This window comes from Anguilla anguilla, chromosome 11 (assembly GCF_013347855.1).
Source record: "Anguilla anguilla isolate fAngAng1 chromosome 11, fAngAng1.pri, whole genome shotgun sequence".
In the NCBI taxonomy this organism is placed as follows: Eukaryota; Metazoa; Chordata; class Actinopteri; order Anguilliformes; family Anguillidae; genus Anguilla; species Anguilla anguilla.
In genome coordinates this window covers 10,776,445-10,803,095 of record NC_049211.1, presented here as the reverse complement: position 1 = coordinate 10,803,095, position 26,651 = coordinate 10,776,445, and the positions used below count along the sequence as shown (strand labels likewise).

Sequence of the window (26,651 nt, the reverse complement as noted above, 5' to 3'; positions counted from 1 at the left end):
CTGTTGTAAACAGTGCTGTTACCTGTTCACTCTGTAAGCTTCCTGTTCGGTTTATCTGATCTGTGTAAACTGTAAAGTATACAAAGACTAATAGCCGGCTCGCCTTGCAAATATTAACGTTAAATAGAGTGGTGTGCAAATTGACATTCTTACGAGTAGAACATATGTCTATTAACACAATGAAATGAACTGAACAAACCAGTCGTGTAATACAGAAGGACTCCAGGAGAGGTCACCTTTCAGGTCTAACAGGGCTGCTGTATGTTTGACTGGTGGCTCTTCGCATGTTGACCAGGGGATTTCAGTGGGTGGCCTAAAGTATTTTACAGGCAGACTGATCTGACAACAATTTGTTGCAGATAAGTATGATGAAACAAACATTTTTTAAATGGCATCCTAAAATCGCATAATTTCGCACATATTATAAATAGTGAAAAAAGCAGAAACCATCAAGCATGAACGAACACTGGGCGCGTCATAAACTCGCAAGTAACTATTTAGCCCGCCCGTGGATTGTTAAGGTGAATTTTCAAATATATTTCACACTAAACGAAAATAAATGCTACTGGTGATGGTGCAACTGCAACATACGACTCAACAACATCTACCCATAGTGACATTTTCAAGGAGAGCACTGCAGTTTCTCGCAGGCATCACTTTCTTGCGTCCCTTTAAGAGGCGTGGTGAATGTTGAAACGTATGTGCTTTGCTGTGGGAGAAGAAGTGCATTCCGAGGTATTCCAGCGCCTCTGGATTCAGTCGCGCGCTGCCCCTTTAAGGAAGACGGGGGTGCCTGAATTAGTTTATTGTGCCGTACTGTACATATAGGTGGATAATCTGTACTTCGATACCGTTGTTCGTTCTGAACCATAATTCACTCAGTCTACACTACCATTGAGCACGGCAGTCAGCCAGCCGCCTATGGACCGTGGGCACAAGATCATTACATGTAATTGTAGTGTTTTATTTGTTTTGTAGCTATTTCAGTTTAGGAAAGTATGGCTTGTGACGAGCTGACATCGAAGCTGAACCGGCGACTGCAGATCGAAGAAGGCGCGGAGGAGCCGGTGGCGATAAACGAGCGGCAAGAAAACGGAGGCGACAAGCCGAACACGGCCAACGCCGACTCTGAGCTGGGAGCCAAGCTGCTCCGCCGAGGGGAGTTGAACGACGGAGTGGGAGGGCATCATCAACCCAGCATGAAGGTGTTCAACCCTTACACCGAGTTCAAGGAATTCTCCAGGAAACAAATCAAAGACATGGAAAGAATGTTCAAAGAGTGAGTGTCCTTTACGGGTCCCCTATTTCGCGAGCTGCGTAGCTAGCCATCTGAACTAGGCTGTGTGCACTTGATATCAGATGTGACAACACAATACGCTGACGATTAAATGAATGATTGCTCCTGATGTATTTTTGATTATTGCGTCGATCAAACCAGAAAGTAACGTTAGCTGTCCTTATACTAGTAAGCAACCATCTTAACGTTACGCATTGGCTTAGTACTCATTTAGGCTACTGAACAGTTTACCATTCAGTGGGCTTTGGGGGTCTTTTTTTTTGGAATGAATCTACTACGGTATTGATATGCTGTGTTACCCAATTTATTATTACTGTACAAAATGCATACTATTGACCTACTGCAACCGGTCAAATGCAGTTGCCAATGTAATATCTCTTAGTGATATTCTGCTTTGCACGTGTAGCCGATTGCCATTTGAATTAGATACTAGCATGTTCAGTTGCATGTTCATCCTACTCTGTACTCCGGCTGCCTGTAATTCTGCTGGTGTCAACTTTTAGTTTCGGTATAATTTGGCCTAGGGGATAGTCAAAATAATCTCTGATCTCGTGCCAATCTGTAAATGACTCCCGTTAAGTTCATTTGGCAATGAAACCACAGGGGATGCAAAACAGTCTGTTAGGTTTACTGAGAACGCTTTCTGAACGATTGGCTCCTGCTGTACGGTGTTGCCCATCAGTTTTATGTAGCCTCCGAAACAGCCAGAGCTGTATCCGCAGTAATGAAGCAGACTCAACTCTCCTCTCCGCTCATGTGTAACCAACCTGCTTCACGACTCATGATGAATCATGAGCCTGTTTGGAGTCTCTCTCTCAAACACGCGGGCGGACGCGCGTGCGCGCGCGCGCACAAACACACACACACACACACACACACCAGTATCAGTTTGTGGCAGTCATTGTGTAACAGAAGAATGAGGAACACTTTGTCCCAGACCCTTCCTCATGAAAATGCAGAAGGCTTCAGTCAGATAACATAACAGGTTTTCTATACTACAGGGAAAGCATGTTTCCTCATTCAGAATAATAGGCGGCAACCTTTTTGATGCGCAGCATCTTTTAATTCTTCATGCATATAGTGAACTACGGATTCAAAGAGATCTTGTTCATCAGTGCCACCTTTGCTATCTTTAGAAAGATGTAAGGTACTGAGGTGTTTCTCACCCTCAAATAAATGGCTTGTATTGCGCAGAGAGATGCCTGTAGCTTGTCGTTGTGTTCATTCATTTGGACAATAAGAGAAAGTTATGGAAACACCATCAACTGTTCCTGAGTTCTTTGACTCAAGCGCAAGCACATACACACACAAACGCAGGCATACACACACATGGACAGAAGCAGTCAGCTCCTGAAAACCGTTATGACTCCCTCTGTTTGCCTGCCCCTTCATATAACCTGCCGTCACACGTGACCCATTTTCCTACTGGTGACATGGAGTATAAGAACCGCTGAAACTGCAGTAGGATCTCTTTCTCCCAGAATTGCTTTCTGTTTACTAACTGTTCTACGGGTGGTTGTCCACAAGCAATCCGAGGTCGCTGTGGTCTTATCCATTGTGCAGCACACACAGCCAAGCCAATGATGTAATGCTAATTCCAATTAAAAGAGGCACAAAGTTTCAGCTGAGAACTGGGGGACTGGGAGCAGTGAGGGGGTGTCCTTATTTTGTCCAAGCCATACTAGGGGTTGTGCCCCAAAATCTTGGTGCTTCCCAGTGCCAGTGAAGGGACAGAACCTCTTTGTCCCTGGGGCAGGCAGTGTGGGAATGAGGCTTTTTTTGGGCAGGGGGGTGAGTGTGTGGGCCCCCCATCCCTGGTGAGTGCCCTTCTCTATGCCCACACAGAGAACAAGCCCTTCTTTGTGCTGTCAGCCACAATCACCCATATGCCTGCAAAGATAATGACCTGGTCCACTTCAGTTGTAAAGCTGTCCCCGACTCCCCATTCGTTGGACTGATTTTTTATTCATGTTTGGCTTGTGCCTTAGGCATTTGGACACATATATTAGTAGTAGTATCCTCGGTAGTTATTATTAGCAGCAGTGTTACTATTGGTAGTATTGGTATTGGTATCATGTACATTTTATTAAATATGCATTTGAGAAATGGCAAACGGTTTTGGACTCGCATGTTATTGCTAATGACTGAATACGGAGAGCCAGTGCTGTGGGAGAAACCCTCAGTGGCGATTGTGATGTGCGGAGAATTGCGGAGCTTTCTGAAGAAAGCTGAGCTTTGGCATTTGGCCGTTGCCAAAAAGCTAAACCCATTTGCTGCGGTCTCGCTAATTTAAAGGCACTTTTCTCTTCTTTTCCCCCCATTTCTCCTCATTCAGCGTTTCTTAAAGATCGGCGCGCCATCCAGCACACGCGATGTCCACAGAGTTGTGAACACATTGAGAGGTTCTTCTGTGGAGCTTGATTTATTATCATTTACTTCCCATTCATTTGTTTGGCTGGCTGGTTTATTTATTTTGAAAGGAGGGATGCGGTTTTTGTTTGGAGTCGGCTAAAGCCTGTCTCAGTCTTCACTTCCTAGAGCTAAAAATCACCCCTGTGCTCTGCTCCAGACACCCAGGGTTGGCTCTGTTTTTGTTGAGGTTATTCAGTGTCTAACTCTAATCAATCATGGCTGATCTGCTGTGTGTGGTTCTGGTTACGTGTCATAGAGAGGCATTGCCAGTGGTTAACCGCTCAATCAGGAATTCAGCAGAGTAGCCCTTGTGTGCACACCCTCAGCACGTTCAGTGAGATAGCAAGGAAGCCATTAGATCGGTATGTGTAAGCGATATACGCCCTTTCCTTTCGCTAAATAGCTGTATTGCTCGTCTGAAATGTAATAATCGCATGTTTCCGTCGTGGTGTGACTCTGCTCTTCTGTGGTGCTTTTGCCTTTGTCATGTTCTGTTACCACACCAACCGAAGGGATTTCTTCCTAGGTAGGCCGGTGAAGGGAAGGGGAAAGTTACTGTGACCAAAATCATTGTGGGAAATGCCTCTGATTGTAATGGAATGCAACCGTGTGTGTATGTGTACATGTGTGTGCGTGCGCATGTGTATGTGTGTTACTGCTCGTTTCTAGCATCTTTCCCTTGTTGTGGAATTTTCCCAGTCTTTGTGATCGCCATGAGCCATTCTCCTGTTCCACCTCATTAAACAAGTGCATGAGGCTATTTTTAAAACGAGTCGCCATCTAGGCCTATATGCAACTCTCACCAATTTTCATCTTGAAAGTCTGGCCTGGTGAACACATTGCCCTTAATCTCTACCCCTCAAAATCATCAGTATTGCATAATCTCCTGCATATTTTCACCCTAATGACACATGACCTTTTTAACATGTCTGAGGCTCTTTGAGGCAGTGCATTGGCCAAATATGACTATCACTTGAGCATGGAGCCCCTTCCCAGTCCAGCAGGCTCTGGTGGGCCCATTGTTCATTTCCAGACTGGACAGGCAGGTTTAACCACTGTGGTTTCCCCAGAAACTGGTGAAGAAGGTTTAGTGCTGTCTCCCCAGCCAATCGCAGGAGGGGCAGTGATACCCCCACCCCCCCCCCCCCCCCCCCCCCCCCCCCCCCAGTGCCCAAACAGGCCATGTAAACCCCATCATGCCCTGTGCCAGTGGTGTGTGGTTCAGTGGCTCAGTCCTCACACCGTTTTGTGTGTCTTGTTTCTCAGCCTCTGCTCTGTTTACCCCCGGGGGCATGTTTGAGAGATCGCGCTTTGCTTCTGTCGGTTCGACGGCTCGTCTCTGGCTGAACTCCACATGCGCAGCCTCTCTGAGTTTGAGCGCAGGTGCAGGGCGTTCTGTCCCTCAGCCCAGCGCCTCCTCTGATTGGCTCCGCCCCGGTGTGTGAGGGATCGCGCCCCGGCGGTGGGAATGAGAGCGGCTCGGTGCGGATGTGCCGGGTCAAGCGGCAGCGGCGGCCGCGGAGTCGCTCTGCTCCGCGCCGGTGTTTTTCTCTCCCCGTTTTTGCCGAATGATGACTCGCTTGGCTGTTGTCCACATCGCAGCCACGTTTAATAACTCAGACGGGCTGTGGACACACAGGAGGTTTCTGACCGAAGCAGAGAAAGAAATGAGAACTTTGAGAAAAAGCGTTGTTAGCAGATGGTAGTGCTGTGACTTTTACTGCTTCAGATTGATAACAACTTCTGCAACTGCATGTCTGCGCCATGCTAGCCATTAGCGTCTCTTGGATATGTAGTCGATATCATTAAAACCACAGGAACTATTTACAGTTTAGTTCTGTCAATTGGCCAGCACACCATTGAAATTCGAAGAAACCTACAAAGATGATTTAGTACTTTGGCTCAACAACAAATAAAAACCACGTCCAGGCATTCATTTCAAAAGTAATCAGTATGCAGTCCAAATGTAAAGTTAAGTTTGTCTTTTAAAATGAGCATTAACAGTAGGTTTGTGTCCGTGTCGGCTATTCCCTGCCTGGCTGATGAGTTTGTGGCTGCGTGGGCGTGAGGCTCGCTGCTGGAGCGGCTCCTTTTCCTCCTGATTTATGGCTCCCGCGCTCTCGGGTGTCGGCCTTTGTACCCTCCGGCTCCCTGAGGCCGTGACTCTCGCACGAGAGCGGGGCGGAGCTGGGCCCTCGCTGGGCCCTTGCTGGGCCCTCGCTGCGCCCTCTCAGAGACCCAGATGAGGGGCGGTCCTCCGCTCCTCTGCAGGCTCAGGTGGGGCGCGCGGCCCGGCGCCGTCCCTCGTGGATCCCACTTCCTGTGCGGTTCCGCGCCGTTTGCTCGCCCTGTCGTGGATACCATATAAGGGCACTGCGAGAGGAATCTGTGATGTCCGTTTCCTGCATTGCAGGGGTTGGGTCTAACCCTCAGTGCTCAGTTACACATCGGGTCTTTATTTTCCCAGAGCCTGAACTATCTGCCCCATTCAGCTGTGAAAACAGGCGAGGTTACCCCACACACACACACACACACACACTAGCCATTTTACCCCTTGTGATTTGCCCACCGTCCAGCCTTTCTCTTTCAGGGTAACATTGGTTGAGGGTGAGGCAGGGCCACTGACCGCTGCCTGGCCCAGGCCCAGGTGATAAGAGCAGTGCTGGACTTTGCTCTTCCAGGAGGTCGGCCTTGGGGCCTGTGTGGGCGGGGTCCTGTCCCCATTTCAGACCGTCCCTGCTGCCTGCATCTGTCTGAGACTAGGGTCACGACTGGCATTAAGCTCCCTGCCAAAGCCCCATAAGGAGGCAGAGAGATCATTAATTCTACTGATAGAGAACAAAAATATGGCACAGAGACCAGGCCTCAGGTGTAACAGGAACTGGTAGCAGCGTTAGGAGGAAGTCAAAGGCTGTGCTGTTACAGTAAGCACGGTACTGCTGCCGTTCAGGTTTGTCCTCCTGTCTGAACCGTAGAGGACGGAGCAGAGTGGGGCATGTGTGAGTAAGGTGGAGAAACCACAGGAATGATCGCACGGAGGAGACCAGAGCTTCAGGGAGCAGGGAAACTGGGATGGAGGGGTGGGAGGGGAGCAGTCCTTGATGGGGCGGGGGCCAGTGCCACCTCTGCTTCTGCTCTTAAAAAACGTGGATGTAAAGGCAAATGTGGGACTCTGTGTCTCCAAAGCATTGAAATAAGGTGCAAATCGCATGCATGAAACTGTGAAATGGGAAAACACTATTTAAACTAGCGCAGTGCAGAGGCAACACTATCTGTATCTGCATCTGTAACTGCGTCTGTTCAGCCAGCAAATTCATATAAGGAAACGGGCGGGTGCCAATGATGTTTCCTGCTGACTTGGTTCACTATTCTCAACCTCAAATATCTTCAGAATGTCATTATGTAACTCTATAAAGTGCAGTACCTGTGCTGTGCATTTCCTAATACGGTATTCAGTTTTTTATGCACCCCTAACTTCCTCTGTGTGCTTAAGATTGTTCCTGAATTTAGTATCTTGCGATATGAGATGATCTGCTCTTCTATGACAGACTTCCCTCTAACGCCGTACTGTGTTAGATTATACAATCAGTTATTACAATGTGCAATTTCTTTTTCTTCTGGTACTTGACTTTACAGAATGTGTTCTGTTTCCAGAGAGCTCCTCCCATGATCAGGCTGGGTTGTGAGACAGGGGGGGGCGTTTCCAGGCAGGCTTGGGTCAGCACAGTGGGGCAGGGGTGTCAGCGCAGTGGGATGGGGGGTGTGTGTCCAGGCTGGCCTGGGTCAGCGCAGTGGGGCGGGGGGGGGGGGGGTGTGTCCCAGCAGGTCTGGGTCAGCGCAGTGGGATGGGGGGGGTGTGTCCAGGCTGGCCTGGGTCAGTGCAGTGGGGCGGGGGGGGGGTGTGTCCAGGCTGGCCTGGGTCAGCACAGTGGGACGGGGGGTGGTGTCTCTGTGCCTGTTCTCTGTCCCTGCATCCCAGAAGGCCCTGTCCCGTAGCCAGGATAAAAATAGGCCCTTTTAACCGAGCCTATCTATAGCCAGAGCCTGATCCAGCCAGATTACTCACCTGGCTCTCTAATCCCGTCCGCTCAGGCAAGGCTAGTCCCAGCGGCGGTGAATCTGTAGTCCCAGCATGCAACAGTATTACACTGCTGTGAATGAGCGGGGCAGGGTGGGGCAGGCGGGGTGGGGCAGGGTGGGGCAGGGTGGGGCAGGCGGGGGCGTCGGGCCAGGTCCTGCGCCGGACGAGCGCAGATGCTCGCCTCACAGGCACGGCAAGCAGAAGGTTCCTCTGCCTCCATCACCATGGAGACCAAAGTGCTGTGATGAAGAATCGGCACTCCTAACCTGTGAGCAGTGGAGGAGACTCCCTGTGTGGGGTTCTGCTGGGCCTGCTGAACCTGTGGACGGGACACCCTGTGTACGGTTCTGCTGGGCCTGCTGAACCTGGGGACAGGACGCCCTGTGTGCGGTTCTGCTGGGCCTGCTGAACCTGTGGACGGGACACCCTGTGTGCGGTTCTGCTGGGCCTGCTGAACCTGTGGACGGGACACCCTGTGTGCGGTTCTGCTGGGCCTGCTGAACCTGTGGACGGGACACCCTGTGTGCGGTTCTGCTGGGCCTGCTGAACCTGTGGACGGGACACCCTGTGTGGGGTTCTGCTGGGCCTGCTGAACCTGGGGACAGGACGCCCTGTGTGCGGTTCTGCTGGGCCTGCTGAACCTGTGGACGGGACACCCTGTGTGGGGTTCTGCTGGGCCTGCTGAACCTGTGGACGGGACACCCTGTGTAGGGTTCTGCTGGGCCTGCTGAACCTGTAGATGGGACACCCTGTGTAGGGTTCTGCTGGGCCTGCTGAATCTGGGGACAGGACGCCCTGTGTGCGGTTCTGCTGGGCCTGCTGAACCTGTGGACGGGACACCCTGTGTGCGGTTCTGCTGGGCCTGTGGAACCTGTGAAGGGGACAGAGGCTTTATCTAGCATAGGTCCCCAGTGCTGGAGGATTTGGGTTTGCTGTGCTCACAGCACTCAAGCGCTTCTGATGCCCAGTTCAGTGTGCAAATGGGAAGCAGCCGCCTCACACACTGTGTTGGTGGTACTCGGGTATGAGGGCCACACACAAATCCGATGAGGCCCCTCAGCCAAAAACGTATCCTTGTGTTGCTCAAACCTGTGGAAACCTAAAATCTTGAATTGGTTTTTAATGTGGACCTCCTCACTCCTAATCCCTGCATGTAACAATGTGGGGTCGTCTTGAGGGGAGAGGAGGCTCTCACCACACATGACTGGGGGAACTGCTCCTCCCCACCAAAATGAGGGATTATTGTGTGGAAAATCAACCCAGGGGATCTGCAGGAAGGTCACATAAGAAGTGAGGTTGCCATCACAATAAATGTTTACTGGTATGATTCATTTCAGATGAGCCTCTGAATAAATTTGGGCTTGCAGCCTTCTCCCCCATACCCCCCCACCCCATGCTTCTCATTGAGGATCACGTTAGACAGAGCCATCCAGAGTCGTGTTTAATATAAAGCAGATGGTCCGGTTTGCGCTGGCTCTGCTGTGGAGCTCAGATGGCTGCTGCGGACACTGCCCAATTTCCCATGACCCTTTTCCAAAGATTCTCTGCACCCCGCGCCCCCCACCCCCCTTGCATCTGGCGGAAGCCCCAGCATCACAGCTTGGCCGGCTGCTACTGGCTGTCCCGCACAGACTGCGCCCCCTGCAGCCTTTGTTTCGACATCGCACAGCTTCCATAGAGACCTGCACTTTCCTGAACAGAGATGGCTGTGGTGACGCTGTGCTGAACTTTCCTGTATCCATTTACCTGTGTTACAGCGTTGCACAGCTGATGCCTGGTCGGGTAGGTCAGCCTGTGTAAGGCAGCTGACTTCCTGCCCGTGTACCTGACAGGTCATGACTGCTCTGCCCCAGATCACGGCACTATCAGGTGTCCATTCACCAGAGCCGGAAGCACCTGCCTGGTCCTGAGAAGGGATAGAATTTCTCACATACTGTACTGTATGTGGGTGAATGGAAGTACAGTACATAGCCTCTGACGTTAGCCTTATCTTTCTTCTTCAAATCAGTTATGACCAGGGTTTGACGTTGGTCGTGCGCAAGTATGCATGGCAAAAAGATAAAATGCGCAAGTAAATTTATATCATAAGCAGAAGTGTACCTAGAAATAGATGCAATAAAATTGTCCCACATTTTTATCTTTTTGCCATGCATGCATGCTTGCGTACCACTTATGACAGCCCCTGGTTGTGACCCCCAACCTAACTTTACTTGATTTCTGCAGTGTCTTCTGTACAGAGCTGTCAGTGCACTGAAGGAATGTAACGCATTTAAAGTTAAAGGATGTAAAGTTAGCATGTGTAAAGTTAAAGAATGTGAAATGAACACATGCAATGTTAACACATGTAAAGTTAAAGGACATAAAGTTAGCACATGTAAAGTTAAAGGATGCAAAGTTAACGCATGTGAAGTTGCTGCGAGCCCTCGTTTCCTGAGCGATTCTGCAGTCTGCGGAGCTGCGGGCATGCTGTGATCTATACTGGATACCGGCCCATGCGATGCGTCCCTCCAGCGAAACGCCCACAGGCTTAGCAGGGAGAGGCCCCAGGGAGGCCCATGTTTTAGCCCTGAATCGCACTCTCAGAGTCGACGCGTTTCATTTGACCTTCAGGTCTTTTTATACTTCTTTGCATCGTTTCAGACCTTGTTTGTCCTGCGGTCACTATAAGTACATTCCAATGCGGGGGTCCCTCGTCCCTGATCAGCCTTGCTTTGGCTGTTTCCAGCGTGACCGTTGCCGTGGGCACGCGTGTCCGAAGCGAGTCAGGCCTGAAGTGAACTAGCTGCTGTGCCCTCTCAGCCTGGCTCTGATTGGCTGATTGGGCTCTCCCAAGCGGCGGCGGAACATTGCGGGGGTTAGTCGCGCCGTGTGCAGCGCAGGGAGCAGGGACGCGTAGACAGAGGCTGCTGCGCCGGTCCGCACCGCGCGGTCAGGAAGCGGTGAGGTCCGCGGGGAACGCGTCCTCCAGCGGCTGCGCTGCGTCACTGACCGCGCACGGTCCCGCTGCTCAGCTTGCGTACCGTCCTGTTATTCCAGCAGTGGGATATCATAGTTCCGTTAGAGTTGCAGCCAGCGACATCTCTCTCTCCTTCTGTTTTTTCCCTCTCTCTCCTTCTTTCTCTCTGTATTTCTTCCTCTCTCACTCATCCTCCCTCTATTTATTTCCTTTCTCTCTCTCTCCCCCTGTTTATTTCCTCTCTCTGTTTTGATAGCTCTCTGTCTCTGTCTCTCTCGCTCTCTCTCTCTCTCTTGCAGTAACCGCAGTGCAGTTAGGCATTTTTCTGTGGTAGAATACACCATAATTAAGGCTGCGCAGATCATCTGTTATTCAGAAAGATTTAGTGGCGTGTGGAGCAATAATGAGTCCTATCGTACAAGATGGAAATAAGTAGCTACATGTTGTGTAGATGGGGCAGATTTGTCTGTAGCTACATTTTCTGTTTTTGAGGTAATGAGTCAGTGATGAGTGTACGGCAGTGATTTAAGTGTGTTGTCTGTCATCGTTGCTGTCATTCTGCAATGTTGATTTGCTGCCCTGGGGAAATCTGTCCGGTGCCTGTTCTGCTCATTCTCCACCCAGAATACGAGAATACGAACACGCGGGGGGTGATGTCATCACACACGCTGTGCGTCGGCTTGCAGCCCACCCCCCCCCCCCCCCCCACCCCCCCCAGCCCCCGTGTAGCTCCCTGCATCATGTGAGACTGTGTCAAACTGAACAACCAATCAGCATTTCCCACGGCACGTATCTGGCGCAGTGCGAGCGAGCGCGTGCGTCTGTGCGTGTGCGCGCGCGTGTGTGTGTGGCGTGTGCGTGATGTACGAGGGTCGCCGTAAGCATCCCGCGCCACTTTGCGAGAAGGGGTTTTCCCACTCTTTCGCTCATTAGCCATCGCCTAGCAACCGGGATTAGGTCTGGAGCAGATTGGCAGGGGAGAGACGGGCGGGGCGGAGGGGGTGGAGTTCAGCCCTCTGCAGCAGCGCTCCTTCCGCGCTTTCCGCAGACTGTGGGGATGCTTATGTAAGAGAGGAGGACGCACGTCCGAGCAGGCACTGCAGTCGGGCAGCCACAGGTCCCGCGATGGACTGACCCGGATAAGGCAGTGACACTGACAGGAAACACTATTAATAACTTTATTAGATTTATTGTTCCAGGTGTTGCTTGTTCCAGAAAACCTTTTTTAAACAACGATGCCCTGTGTCTTAATTTGTCTTTTTTTTTTTTTCTCTCTCCCTGAAATGGCACAAGAGTCATAAGATATGGATAATAAATGGCTGAGAAGCATCAATCAAGAAGCATGATTTAGGGTTGACTCGGCACATTTTCAGTTGGAACTTGGCAATGTATCGGCTAGGTGTAACCCTGACGCTAATTACAGCTATCCCTTACCATAGCCACCTTTCAACGTAACTCACATTTTTTCCTTTTACGCGTTCTGGATAGCCTACTTCCTCGAACAATATCCCCTCAGCGTGACTCTGAAAACACCCTTAAGCCTTTAAAGACCGCGGCGTGTGTGCCAGTTTAAGCCACCGCACACTTTCGCTGTGAGCCTGTGCCTCAGGGTCAGCGTGTTTAGCCTGGAATGCGTGCGGCAACTTTCACTCAATTAACATTCTCTCAGGGTCGCTCGTGCTGTTTAGGTGTTGCTGTGGAGGCATTCGTGCATTAAATGTTTTTTTTTACGAGAAGCGACACACATCCCGATTTGGCACATGGGGTATGACACCATAGGCGTATGAATGCAGGTGTGTTGTGCTATGCACATGCTGACACAGTCTCTGAATACCTGTCATTGTGCGGTGTGGTACTGGCAGGACAGGCTGTACACACATAGCCTGAACCCACTGACTTGGTTTTATTGCTAATTGGCTTGTTGCTGTAAGTAGCTTTGGCAGCATATTTAATAATGTGCCTATGATAGGAAAACAAAACCAGTCAATAAGTATGTTTAGCTGATTGATACCAGAGCACCACTCATGTGTAGGAAAATACCCATAAAATTTTTATTAGCTATATGCAAGTATAAATAACATTTAACATATGCAGGCACATGCATATTTTGAGCGAAATGTTTAACAATATATATAATTATCCAATATATTCTACATTGCACTTTAAATCTAATGAATGTATTTGCAAGTATATGCTGTAACATTTTACTAAATATATGTGTATAGCTATATGCTGTATTTAAGAAAAAGAATTCTGAATACAATACTCTGATCTTAGTGCACACACACAAACACCCACATACAGATACACATAGCCTATATGTACACAGGACGGCACACACACAGGTGTACGCAAAAACAGGGATACACACACACACACACACACAGACACACACACAGACACAAGCTTTGTGCTCTGTGCTGGTGCGGCACTAACTCTGCACTTTGCTGATTAGTGCAGAGTACCTCTGCTCATCTGCTTATGCAGCTGGGACAGGCTTTACCCACCCCAGAGACCCACCCACCCAGCCACCTCGCTTCCTGGGCCCTACAGAGGCACAGCACCTCGCTGCCTGGGCCCTCCAGAGGCACAGCACCTCGCTGCCTGGGCCCTACAGAGGCACAGCACCTCGCTGCCTGGGCCCTCCAGAGGCACAGCACCTCGCTGCCTGGGCCCTCCAGAGGCACAGCACCTCGCTGCCTGGGCCCTACAGAGGCACAGCACCTCGCTGCCTGGGCCCTCCAGAGGCATAGCACCTCGCTGCCTGGGCCCTACAGAGACACAGCACCTCGCTGCCTGGGCCCTCCAGAGGCACAGCACCTCGCTGCCTGGGCCCTATAGAGGCATAGCACCTCGCTGCCTGGGCCCTACAGAGGCACAGCACCTCGCTGCCTGGGCCCTCCAGAGGCACAGCACCTCGCTGCCTGGGCCCTCCAGAGGCACAACACCTCGCTGCCTGGGCCCTCCAAAGGCACAGCACCTCGCTGCCTGGGCCCTCCAAAGGCACAGCACCTCGCTGCCTGGGCCCTCCAGTACAGCTCATGAACCCTCCGCCTCCCGGTCTCAGCCACAGCTCATCATTTATTAAAGCACAGATGTACACGCTGTACCCAGCAGGCCTTAGGTAGTCCTTTATTTGCTTAAAACGGTGATCTAATGTTCTGTTGTGGGGGGGGAGGGGTGTACAGAAGGCTTTGGTGTGCCTGTCCCGCCCAATCCCCTTCCATCGGAAAGCGGATTAGAGCGGTAATGGTTAATCAGATTGAGACGCGCTCGTACGGCAGATCGCCCGGCGGCCGAGTGAGCGAGCGAGCGAGCGAGTGAGAGTCCGCGAACGAGCGTGTTAATCTGCGCGATGGGCCGCAGCGTTCCCTGGGAGACCGCGCGGAGCCTGGCGGGACAGAGCCAGCCGGGACAGAGCCTGGCGGTAAACGCAAACGCCGCCGTCGTCAGGTGAAGATTAGCCAGCCGCTCGGGGGAGCGCCCGCGCTGGGGAGGGCCGGTTTGATCCGGCCGCGGGGGGAGGAGGAGGAGGAGGAGGAGGAGGAGGGTCGGTCTCACAGCAGCAGCGGGGCGGGGCCTGTGTTCGTCTCTGGATGATGTCAGCAGTGCGTCTGATAGGGCCCTGGTGGTGAGCTTCTCCCACTGGGCGACGGGGAGAGTAGCAACGCCGCGCGGACGGTTCACCTGGGACACGACGCTCCCTTCGCACACGGCCGCTTCCCCAGGTGGAATCTGAGGTGTGGGCGCTGTTGGATTCACCCAGAAGATTTCTGCCCCTGCAGGGCTGCCTGCTGCCCCGTCCTGGCAGTGCCCGCAGTGTGTGACGGGCGAGAGGAGAGAGCGTAAGACTGGCAGCCTCTCGCTCTCTTTCACCATCCCGAGGCCTCAGAGGAAGTGCCAGTCATGGCCCTGGCTGTGCTCAGCAGCCCAGTCACTGCTGCACTATTCTCATCTATATTTTACAGTAACACCACATTTGTATTTCCCATGTGTTTCAAAATGACCGCATCTGTATAATTTCTTCCAAAATATACTATTACAACTGCTGTTTGACCCGAATGCAGCCAGGTCCTCAGTCCCTTTGCGAGGGTGCTTTCTCACACACGCTCCCAGCGAAACACTGGGGTCAGCCAACCGCTTTTTTCCACTGCCAACCGCTTTTTTTTCTGCCAAACCACACTAACATTCTGGTGGGGACATGTGACCTACAATGCCCAATGAGATCGGGCGAGCTTTATAAACATGCTTAAAAATTAACCTGACAAGTAAAGTGAGAGCCGTCTAGCCCGGCCCGTGCAGAGCAGGAACGCGAGCAGGATATGAGAAAGTGAGTCTGACTCTTTTTAACAAATAGCCTACATCCTGTGTCTCATGCTTCCCTGGCCAGTGCGCTTGCCAGTAAAAGCCTGTGATTGAGGAAGCCGGGGTTATTCGGGCTTTCCTCCTTGCAGAAGAGAAGCCGTGTCAAATGGTTCATTTCTTCCTGAACCCTCACACCGCTGCTGTTAGATTGGCCCTGCTCATGTACCTGCGCATGAGCTGATTGGTCACAGCTTTGATTTCAGCCTGTAATCAGCGCAATGTGGACAAAAGGGATTCGCTGCTGACTCTCAAACCCATTTACCATTCCCATCATGCCCCCTGGGGTTTTAATCCTGCACTGTGTCTGTAAGCGACTCTGCTTTCTATTTCGCCGTCGAAATGAAGCCAAAAGAAAAGGAGGAGAGACTACTCGTTCTCCTTTAAAAAAAAATTAAATGTTAGTTGAGGTGACACCGAAAGGTGCAGAGTGAACACTTTCCAGGAGGCAGTGGTAATGGAGTGACCCCAGTGTAGTGGCAGCGATGTGCACCCCAACACCAGCTCTCATTAGAACAGCTGCTAAGGTGGCTGAGTGGAAGTGGCACTCTCAGAAGAAATAAAGTGGTGCAGACAGCGGCTTTGGCCTGAGCGTGTAGGTGAATAAACTCAACCACAGAGAAACAGGGCTCTGTGTGAGGGCTGTTGATTTAAAGAACTGAAAGCCAGAAGTTAACGGACTTCCATCTTTTAAAAGAGGAAGTTTTGGGAAAGGTCACCTTCCTTTCTTTACTGTCAGCATATTTTGAAAGCAGAAGGAATTAGCTGTGTGTGTGTGTATGTGTGTGTGTGTGTGGGCACATGCTATTTCTTACCCGTATCTAGTGTTTTTTTGTGGGGGTCTTGGGCTAAGCAGAACAGTTTGCCACACAGCATGACTGTAGACGCAGAACTGCATGTTCAGCACATAGACATGAGCCATTTGCTCTATGAAATACAGCATGGCTGACTGTGGGGAGTATGCACGGGTGGCTGAGGTGAAGCAACACAGGAGGAGGGCTCACCGGACAGGAGGGGCCTAAATAATCTCAGCAGCGTGACGTCGTGTTCCTCAGGTTCGGGCCTGGGCAGGCCGGGGGGGAGGGGGGGGGGGGGTGAGCGTCACCTTGTCCCGTCCCGTGGAGTTCTTCAGTCCTCATTAAAAGGCGGGCGCTCGCGCGTGACCCGGCGAATTTCGCCGGGCTCGTTTTTCACCGGGGAGGGAACGCAGTGGCCCGAGCGCGGGCTTTCTACCTGAGAGAGAGAGAGAGAGAGAGAGAGAGAGTAATGGAGATCTGCTCCAGCGCCCCTGTCACACAGCCAGCCCCGGCCTACGGGGCGGAGGCTGATGAAGGGCTGTTTGGACTTTCCCCCCACCGCCTCGGAGGAACCCCAGGGAATGCACGGAATGCTTCCTTCCGTGAAGATGGACAGATTCTAGAAGGAGAGATAGAGGATGTGAGGGCACAATGAGAAGTGAAGAGAGGGAGACTCTCAGCTTCTTGAGGGCAAAGAGTAGAACCGGTGAAAGAGAGAGAGGGAGGGGGTGAGAGAGTGAGAGAAAGAGGATAAAAACACAGTCCCATTTCCCCATTTCCTGTTGCAGGATGACCCCAGCGTGACCTCTGTGGTTCAAAGCTACAAATCCTCATTCAGGGACAGACTCAAAATTCCCAAAACCGATGAAAACTGTCAAGCTCAAACCGAGTCAGCCCGTTCAAAGCCTCGTTCTGTTCTTCTTCTGTTTTTTTTTCTTCTGTGCGAGTTACACTGAAGAGAGCTGAAGTGGCACGGATATCAGATCTGTCGTCTTACATATCTGATGTCCTTTAACTTTTTTTATTTCCATATCTGTTGTTTCATCAAGTGGAAAGTCCCTATACATTGACATGATTGTATGTTCAGCAGAGATCTGAAAGCTCGTGAATGAGCAGGAGGACATGTAGGCCTATTCCAAGTGACAGGAGGGGAAAATAGGAGAGTTCAGTTCTGAAACGCATTTGCATTACATTGGATCACAGGCCTTGCCGTGCAGAGCAGAGATTAATTTTCAACTGAATTACACTCTGACCTAACCAATAATCTCAAGTGCAGCATAAGAGAGATGAATACAACAGCACACGATAGAGTGCACACTTCTTTCAGTATTGGTGCAGGGAAGGAGTATCTTACATTTTCATAGGTCCAGTTGAACCTGAAAAGCAGTATGGAAATGACAGCAGTATGGAAATGGCAGAATATGAACTGTCTAGTCATTACTCCTCCCTCCCTGACTTGATGCTGAGTTACAAAAATAACAGTAGTAAGAGGAGAAAAAAGTTTGGATTTGTATGTGCCAAAAAAATAGAGGGCCGGGTGAGTGCAAGCCTCTCTCATAGACTGGTGGATGTAAATAGAAAGAGCCCAAAGGCTGGTGGAGTTTAGCTCTTCCTCTCTGGTGGATAGAAATAAGAAGAGCACAGAGGCTGGTAGAATTTAGCTCTTCCTATGTGGTGGATGGGAATAAGAAAAGCCCAGAGGCTGGTGGAGTTTAGCTCTTCCTCTGTGGTGGGTGTATATAAGGAGAGCCCGGAGACAGCATAGCAGTCGGAGCATGGTGCATTTCTGTACAGACGTGGGGGAGGGTGGGGTAATTTTGTGCACCATAATGAGAGCCCTGGTCGAAAGCGGAAAGAAAGAACCGGAAAAACTGCCATAGGGACACCCCTCATTCCTGTATACTAGGGTCCCCTCCCTCGTCCACAGACGCTGTAGACGGCCGCCTCAGAGTTCCTCTGGCACGTGGCCAAACTGAGGTTACCATCAGACTCCCCGGCCCTGTGTGTGGAGCGCTCCACATAGCAGCTGAAGTCACGTAACCCGGAATGCCATTTAACAGGGCTTCTCTGCGTTCGTCCGGTTTAAAACTCGCGAAACAGCGCGAGGACATTTCGGTTTCTCCAGGGCAGGCGTTGGGATGGCTTAACCCATCGTTTAAATCGGCATCATTCGTTAGGAAAATTTCGATCGACGACCCCTCGCTGACCCTTCGTGACTGGAAGGCCCATGTAATCGCTCTTGGTTTAACGTGACCGTGATTTATTTTAGTAGCCATGCTGCTGGTAGAGGTTAATGGGTTCTTTCACTGCAGTTTGGATTGTGTGTACAGTAGCCCTCTGGGAGTCTGATGACAAGTGGTGTTTTATACAGCCTCCCACACCGAGGACCGCCTCCACCCCCTTGCACAGTAAACACTGAATACTTTAGTCAGCCCGAGCACTTCAGAACAATAGCCTGATGTGCAATAACTGAAGAGGGTTAATTTTTTGCAGAAAACGTGCAGTCTTTAGATGTGTTAGTTATAGGCCCATTGAGTAGAGAGACAAGACATCTGCAGACGCTACCGTCACTGTGGTTCTGCGTTGCCATTGGCCACTGCGTGTCAGTCTTCTCCATTGTGCTTGGCCACTGCGTGTGAGGATCTTCTATGTTGTGATTGGCCACTGTGTGTGGGTCTTCTGTGTTGTGATTGGCCCCTGTGTGCGAGGGTCTGTGTTACGCTCATGCACAGTCTGTATTGGAGCTCAGAGGGCTCAGATGAAGCCCAGCATGCTGTGAGGATCAGCGCTGGCGATCTGCGGCAGGGCTGGGTGCTGCGGGAGAGAGCGGGAGGTGGTGAGCGTGAGCGTGAGCGTGACTGACCGCTCCGAGGCCTCACCCTAAGTCGCCCGGGCTCCGGTGTAATTTAAAAAGGGAGGGGGGAGTGTTTCCATGGCAACCCTAGCGGGGAGAGCCAGGGCGCGCGGAGGAAGTGGTTTCAGGCTGTAAGGAGAGAAGAAACAAGACCCCAGTTCACTCCGCTGGAACTCCTCCCGCCCCGTCTCTCCTGTGCTCCTGCTGCTGAGCCGGCCGCTCGCTGACCTCCCTCATTCACCTCCGCCGGAGGAGCTGTGGGGATCGCTGAAGGAGAACGCGCCTCCCCCGTCCCGTTTGCCCGTCTCCTGAGGCATCCGCACCGCTGCTCCCTGTACAATCCAGATTTTCCCATTGTAGTTTCCAGCATGTAGCACCCTTTCACCCTCGGAGTATGCAGCCTGGTCTTTCAGGAAACATGCTGGTTTTATTAATACATGCTGGTTTTATTAATGCACACTTTTTAAATGAACGCGCCCGTTTCTGTAACGCTCGCTGTGGTGAGCGAGCGCTGAGGAACGCTGGAACACAGGGCTGGGGCTCGGAGGGACAGAAAAGGGTGCACAGAATTTAGCTCCCACCCATCCTCTCTATGAATGAGTCACCCCAGACAGGCCATGATCCCTCATAATGAAGTCTGTACTGCCTCCTCAGACACGAGCAGGGCCCTGACAGTGTTATTTACACGGGCCGGGGGCTCAGGGGTGTCCTGGGACAGCGGCTGGGGGGGGGGGGGGGGGGGGCATGGCGGGAAGCTGCGCCCTGAAGTGCTGCATGGGGAGGGCCGTTAAAACTCTCGCCCCTCCGTCTCCAGCGCTTCTCCTGGTACTCTGGCCTGTCAGTGCACCCAGCCCCCTGCAGCTCCACTGCCCTGGGCTGCATAAAGCAGGGAGAAGAGCAGCGCTCCCATTAGGAGGGTCTCCTCTCTCAGACCAGCAGTACGCCCCGCTGCAGGAGTGCCAGACTCGTTTCTGGTTTCAGTTCTTTCCAAGCTTACATGTGCCGTTTAAAAGGTTATTTAATTGAGAGTCTCGAGTCTGAATATTCAGGTGAGGCTCCGAGCAGGTGCGGAATAGCGGTCCCCTTTTTTCCAGGGCCACCTGACCACCTGTGGCAGCCCCATTGGCCAGCCTGAGGCCCTCGGTATCTGTCACCGTCAGCTAATTTCCCCTGAAGCTGAGGCACACTGAACCCTCAGCATTCAGGGGCTCTCTCCTGCAGTCACCCCCAGTCCTACAGCGGCCCAAAGGCACAGGCCAGCGTAACACTGGGCTGGCCCAGAGAGAACTGCAAGGGCAGTTCAAGATTTTTTTTTTGTTTGTTTTGTTTTTATCATAGTGGGTTTGTTGCTTAACTTTGCCGATTGTCTGCACTAGGTGTCTTATCTGAAGGGGATTTTGCTAAGAAATGGTATGACTCATACACGTGCAAACTGAAAGAGAGAGCGAGAGAGAGGGAAAGACAGAGGGAGACCACCGTCATTTGCGCAACAGGAAATTCCAGCCAAGAAACGAACAGCCAGTTACTGCAGCCAGCAATTGATTTAGTCAAGCCCAGTGATTAGAGTGTACTGTGCACTCCAGCACTGCCATCTGTTGACCATTAGTGTCATTACATCTTCATTTATTTCGCATGAATGTCCACCCCCCACTTTCTGTGCCCTTCGTGAACAGCAGATGCGTACAACAAAAACAAAACAGTAAATTTGATTGAGACCTTTGCCAGAGTGAAAAGAGTAGGCCAGGAAATGGCAGTACAGTCATACGTCACATTGGTTTCCATTGGACAGTACTGCTCGAGATGCTCAGCTAACCAGTTTCCAGTTGATGCCGGTGTCCTGTAGAAACTGCACGCATGGCAGAGCTTCCTTAGAATGAGTGCCTTTACGTAACACAGTTAATGATGTGGCCTGGGTGTATCTCTGAAAGTGAAGCATCAGCCTCCAGGGGCTGGTGCTATCCCAGCATGCACTGTCCACACACAATAGGCAGCAGCTACTGTAAATCTCCCTCTTGCACCATTTTACTCTGTTATACTCTGTCCTGTGTGATGTAATGGGCTCACATAAAGCCTTGGCCATTTCTGTGTGTGTGTGTGTGTGTGTGCAGGTATGACGCAGGAAAAGACAACTTCATCGACCTGATGGAGCTGAAGCTGATGATGGAGAAGCTGGGGGCCCCGCAGACTCACCTGGGCCTGAAGAACATGATCAAGGAGGTGGACGAGGACTTTGACGGCAAGCTCAGCTTCAGAGAGGTGGGACAGCGACGAGGGCGGGGGCCGTCCGTCTCCCTGACGACAGACCCCCTGTCTGTTTGCCTGAGGGAAACCCAGCGCTGAGTTAAATCGGTGCCAAAAGGAGTTTTTTAAAATTGTGTTTTAATTGGACCTTGGCACTGATTTCACTCCATTAATAAGATTTGCAGCCTTGTCCTCAGGTTACACTGACAGCTTCATTTTGCTGGTTCAACAGCCATCGAAATGAGCAAATGTGTCATTATGGCAGGCTAGTATCTTGTGATGGCTATTGTGAAATATCTGAGCGCCACCTTGTGGATAATATAGTTTATGTCAAAGGGCGAGTTTAACCACTTCCATCTAATTGATTGCAGAAACATTTTAGAAACCATTATTTACCAGTCATTATACCCGACGCTGACTCAGGCTTCACCACGATAGGATACAATTCAATTGTTGAGGCAACGGTTCAATATTTGGCAGTATGACAAAGTGATGAGGTCAGAAATGCAAACAATGATGTTGGCAGTGTTGCAAACTGAGAGCAAACTGCCACTATGGACATTTGAATACTTTGTTATGATTCATAACGATACGGACTGATTTTTGCGCGTTGTATCGATTGGATTGGATCATTGCCCTTTGAATCAATACATTGATCCAGATCGATGTATCGTTACACCTCCATTATTCATAAACACAAGCATTATGAATTTTCAGAAGGATCTGTGTGCATTAACTTGACTTCCTTCCTCCTCCTCCTTCCCTCTCCAGTTCCTGCTGATCTTCCGGAAGGCCGCCGCGGGCGAGCTAGCAGAGGACAGCGGGCTGCACGTCCTGGCCAAGCTCTCTGAGATCGACGTGTCCACAGAGGGGGTGAAGGGAGCGAAGACCTTCTTTGAGGCCAAAGTACGACAGCGGTTATGTACACGCATGCACACAATCACAACACACACAGACACACACACACACACACACACAAATACGCACACAGACACACACACACACACAGACAGACAGACACATACTCACGCACACACAGACACACACACACACACACACACACACACACACAGACAGACACACAGACACATACTCACGCACACACAGACACACACACACCCACACAGGCACACACACGCACACACATGCACACACACAAAGAGATGCACTATAATAACAAGCGTGCTCTAGCGCACTAGCCAACTTTGACCTTTGTGACGGTCTCTCGCAGGTCCAGGCGATCAACGAGTCGAGCCGCTTTGAGGCAGAGATCCGCCAGGAGCAGGAGGACAAGAAGAGGCAGGCGGAGGAGAAGAAACAGAGACAGGCCGCTTTTCGGGAGCTGCAGTCGGCCTTCAAGTGACGGGCTGTGCCCCACGGTCCTGCTCGCTCTCCGTCCGTCCGTCTGTCCGTCAGTCCGTGTTCCTGTGTTTCTTTTCCATTTTTAAAAAGAGAATATATCTAAGAGAAAGCGATATGCGTAATCTTGGGGGCTCATTCACTATGCTTGCCAGTACTAGAGGGGCAGAAATAAATAGCTGAGTTTTACAGTTCACTTCATTAGAAAAAACTGATCTGCGCTGTAACACTGAGCTGTGCTGTTTCAGTGGGGACACGGAAGCTGAGGCCTTTATTCTCTGTCTTAGTACAGTAATAACCCTTATAGTACAGCATTTGAAAACACATTCCTGCGATGTTGTGTACCTTCAATCATACCAGCAAAGATTCCCATTCCAGTTTATGAAGTGCTCAGAATAATCCCGGGCCCTCGAAAAATTAGGTTTGCACACACTTCTCAGACCTATTCTGAATCAGAATCCCCTTTCAGGCTTACCTCTGGTCTATATATAATGGATTGGATATGCTGACTTTGCTCTGATCTCACTTAGTTAGGCGAGATCTTATTGTTTAAATCCCAGAAAGAGAGTCAAATTTTAATTATTTTTGTGTTTTTTCCCGCATCTTGCTTATGGTTTTGGTGATTTTTGTTATCTGACTAAAACAACAGTGTAACTATTTTTTAACCTGCGATGTAATAAATAAGGGTTTATTCATATTTAATTATTGCTGACCTGTAGATGAAGATTCCAATCCATTGTATTTATATCAGTGGAACTTGCAAATTTGTGTGCAATGCGCAGTAATTTCCTGTGCAAACAGGAAGTGCTTCAAAATGAATTGAAGTAACCCTTGGCCAATCAGCTACTGTGCTGCTGCAGAGGAAGGGCATATGGAAGGATATCTTTGTAGAAAATCACTGCTCTCCCCATGCCAACACATCTAATTAAATTATCAATGTCTAAAAATTCACTCGTATATATTTATATTTACCAAAAAATAAAAGATTAAATTAATGTGAGTGGGAGGGGTGGGGGCGGGGCAGGACATGTCTTTGCATGTGTGGTGGTGGTGGTGGTTGTGAGCGGTGTGTGTGTGTGTGTGTGTGTGTGTTTTGCATGGTCACTGTGCGGTTCTGATAATACTGACCCTGATGGTGTGCCAGCATGATTTTCTTCAGCCACTCTGTCTCTCTCTGACCTGCTGTGACGCTGACCTTTCTCCAGAATGAATGCAAATGCCCGCAGTAATATAATGAAATATGTTGGCTGAGTCTTACTGTAGGGCTTGAGTTGCCCAAAAATAATCTCATCACTAGAAACCAGTGCTGTGTTGAGCAGTCATAATAAGGTGTATTCTGTTGTGGATTTCAACCATGATCTCCAGCTATAATCTGCACAAAAGGCTAGCGCATTGCTATTGGCCAATGACAAGACGATATTAATACATCCATCAACAAAATATCTACAGATGGGTAAACTGTTCAAATGTGCGGCGGAAGATCATGGGCCTCTTTTTTAACTGTAGACTTAGAAATCAGAGGCTGAAAAATTTTAATTGGGCAAACAAAATAAGCTCATGCTCCTTGCTAACAGAGCTGTGCGTGTGCATTTTGCGTGTGCCTGTGTGTGCATCCGTGTACTCGGCTTGGAAAGTGAGAGAGCGTCAGGGTAGCAGCCGGGCCCACCCAGGGCCAGCTCTGACAGAACTGACCTCAGTGCTTCCTGTTCTGTTTTCCTGTGACTGTGAAATACCCGGGGAAGGACGGGGTGGGCGACGATGACTATGGGACCTACCTTGCTCAGTTGTACTGTCTGAACACTGTGTGCAGCCTGCTAGCGTACGTCTTGCTAGCAGCAAGCTTGCCAGTTTGGTGTCTCCTGTTGTGCTTTTATGGTAGCGGTGCATAGAGTTATGAAGGGAGAGTTGTACAGCTATCAGCCCTGGCAGTAACTGCAGCGCATATGCACTGTGCAGCCATGCGGGGGAGACGGTATATTCTTGCTAAATTAGGGGTTTTCTTTACTCGTGACCCCTTCAGTGACATGTCAGTGATACTCACCATGGCTTCTTACCTCCACTCTTCTTTGAAAGTACTGTGTAGACACACCAGTTGCCCTGTAGTGTTTAACCAATGGTGTGTTCAATCAACACTCAAATGGCCTTTTCCAACATTGACTTTAGCAGACTTTTGATGAAATAAAGCTTTAATATCCACAAATGCTTTTAGATTATGTGATACTACGGTATTTTACTGTATTCCTTTAGTCTGAAATATATATCTGTCAACTGTATCTCAGATGTGGCTGGGTAATAATTGAAATTAACTGATATTGAATTTTAATAAAAATTGTATTAGAATTTTATCTTATTAATAGTATAAACATAAAGGTGTTTTGACTGTTTGAGTCAAAATTTTGATTTTAATTTCTTAAATTTAGCAAGCAGGGTGGGAGGTTATTTTAAAGACCACAAAACAATGAGGGAACTTGTAGTTTATTAACAGAGGATTTTTCAATAGCCATTATGTCATTTCAGTGCTTCCTATGTACATGTACCAACAGAGTGCTGATAGAGGTACTTCTGTCATAGTTAAAGACACAAAAGAATTGGGCAGCACAGCTCGGCACAGTAGAACTGAAAGGTGGTGTATAAAGAATAAAATATTTTTTCATGAATAAAATTTTAAAAATGCTTTTAGTTTTGTATTGTAATGAGTTTAGTGTAAGGCAAAACATTCCCATTCTTTCTGTTTCTCTCTGTCCCAAAGGAATGTCCTCCTCAAGCTTGTCTCCCAGCTGAAAATATAAATACTTTCAACTTTTGTTTTCATGGAAATGAAGAATCTGACTGTCGTAATTCTACTGTATGTCTGTCTTATACTTGTTGTACACATTCAAGACTGGGAGGCTTGCTTGTGGGCTATATTTATGTGTCAAACTCATGTCCTCCATTTTTTCATACCATGACTTGTATTGGCATCATAAAGCCAGCAGGGATGACCAGCACATCCTGTGAGGGGTCAACAACCTATGCAAAAAGGGGGTTACTGCTGTCTGACTGCATCATATCAACGTTCTTTAAGAATGCGTATACAGTGGGTGGAGGAGGCTTTCATATTGCTTTGCTTGACATCTGACAACTGGACCTGATAGAGCCAGGACCTTATAGAGGCAGAGAGTGTATTTGATTTCTTTTTTGCAAACCACTATTATTGCAAATAAACATTCAACTAATACTCTTTTAATACCAAGTTCATATGTAGTATTTATCTACATGAATACATGTATAAATGCATACGTATATTTACATCCATTTATCTTTAAAACTGTCAAGACTTCAAGCTCTGGGGCAGCAAAATGTGAAGACGTTCTCCACCAACTGTAAATTATCATTACTGCAGAGTAATATCATTGTGGTGTTGAAAACTATGTGGCCAGTTTAACTGGATTTGACTGTACATGTGTATGAATGCAGAAGTCCTCTAGGGGGCGGTGCTGCCGCATCAAGAGAACACGCAATGCTGGCAAAGGAAGCAGAGTGGGGTACATAGCTTAGTCTAACACACAGCTGACCAGAGAGCCCCCTCGGTGGGAAGTCTCCTTTGTCTCTGTCCTTTGTCTTTGTGCTGTCAGCTTCAGGTCAGGTCATCACCACGCCTTGGGAAAATTGTGCCAAGTGATGAAAGACAATTTTAAAAAATCTCATGTCTGTTAAACTGCTTTGACCAGAGGTACAAGATAATCGGTAAACTAAAAAAATCATAATCCAGTGTAACAGTGGAATTCAATCCACTCAAACAAAATTTCTCAAATATTCCAATGTAACTCCAGCCAAGTATGTTACATTTATACGGCATTGTTTGTCCTTCTGATCATGGCCATTCAAAAGTAGGACATTCAAACAGTTTATCCCAGAGGAGCAATAAATACAATTCTAATAAAATCACTGTGCTCTCATTTACCTTATAGCTTGAACTGTTTCTTTGTCAGGCAAGGCACCATGCTTGCTTAAAACATTTCAAGGTACTTTTAATGACTTTATAAAAATTATTTGGCAAAGTTTTCCTCAGCAGTGTTAACCATGAATTCTTTCAAAGTCCTGCATTGTCTCTCGTCTTGTGTCATTTCCCCCCATCCTGTTTGTGATCTTGCTGACTGTGTCAAATATTACATGGTGGTTCATTGATCATCATCTTGTAGGCTTGTAATGAATAAGTGGCTACTCAATTATGCACATTTATTTTTGATTTTCTTACTAAAATGTATTATTATTCTTGTGGAAATAAAACACAATTTGAAATGGTAAACTAA

General features: G+C 49.3%; 1 protein-coding gene across 1 annotated transcript; it reads left to right on the top strand.

Annotated features, from left to right (window-relative positions):
- The first annotated feature begins 696 nt into the window (after nucleotides 1-696).
- efhd2 (EF-hand domain family, member D2) lies at nucleotides 697-26,651 on the top strand. The gene is made up of 4 exons (XM_035381521.1): nucleotides 697-1,279; nucleotides 20,868-21,015; nucleotides 21,772-21,906; nucleotides 22,232-26,651. Exons 1-4 carry the CDS (start codon nucleotides 999-1,001, stop codon nucleotides 22,361-22,363), a joined length of 696 nt encoding a protein of 231 aa, XP_035237412.1. The 5' UTR covers nucleotides 697-998; the 3' UTR covers nucleotides 22,364-26,651.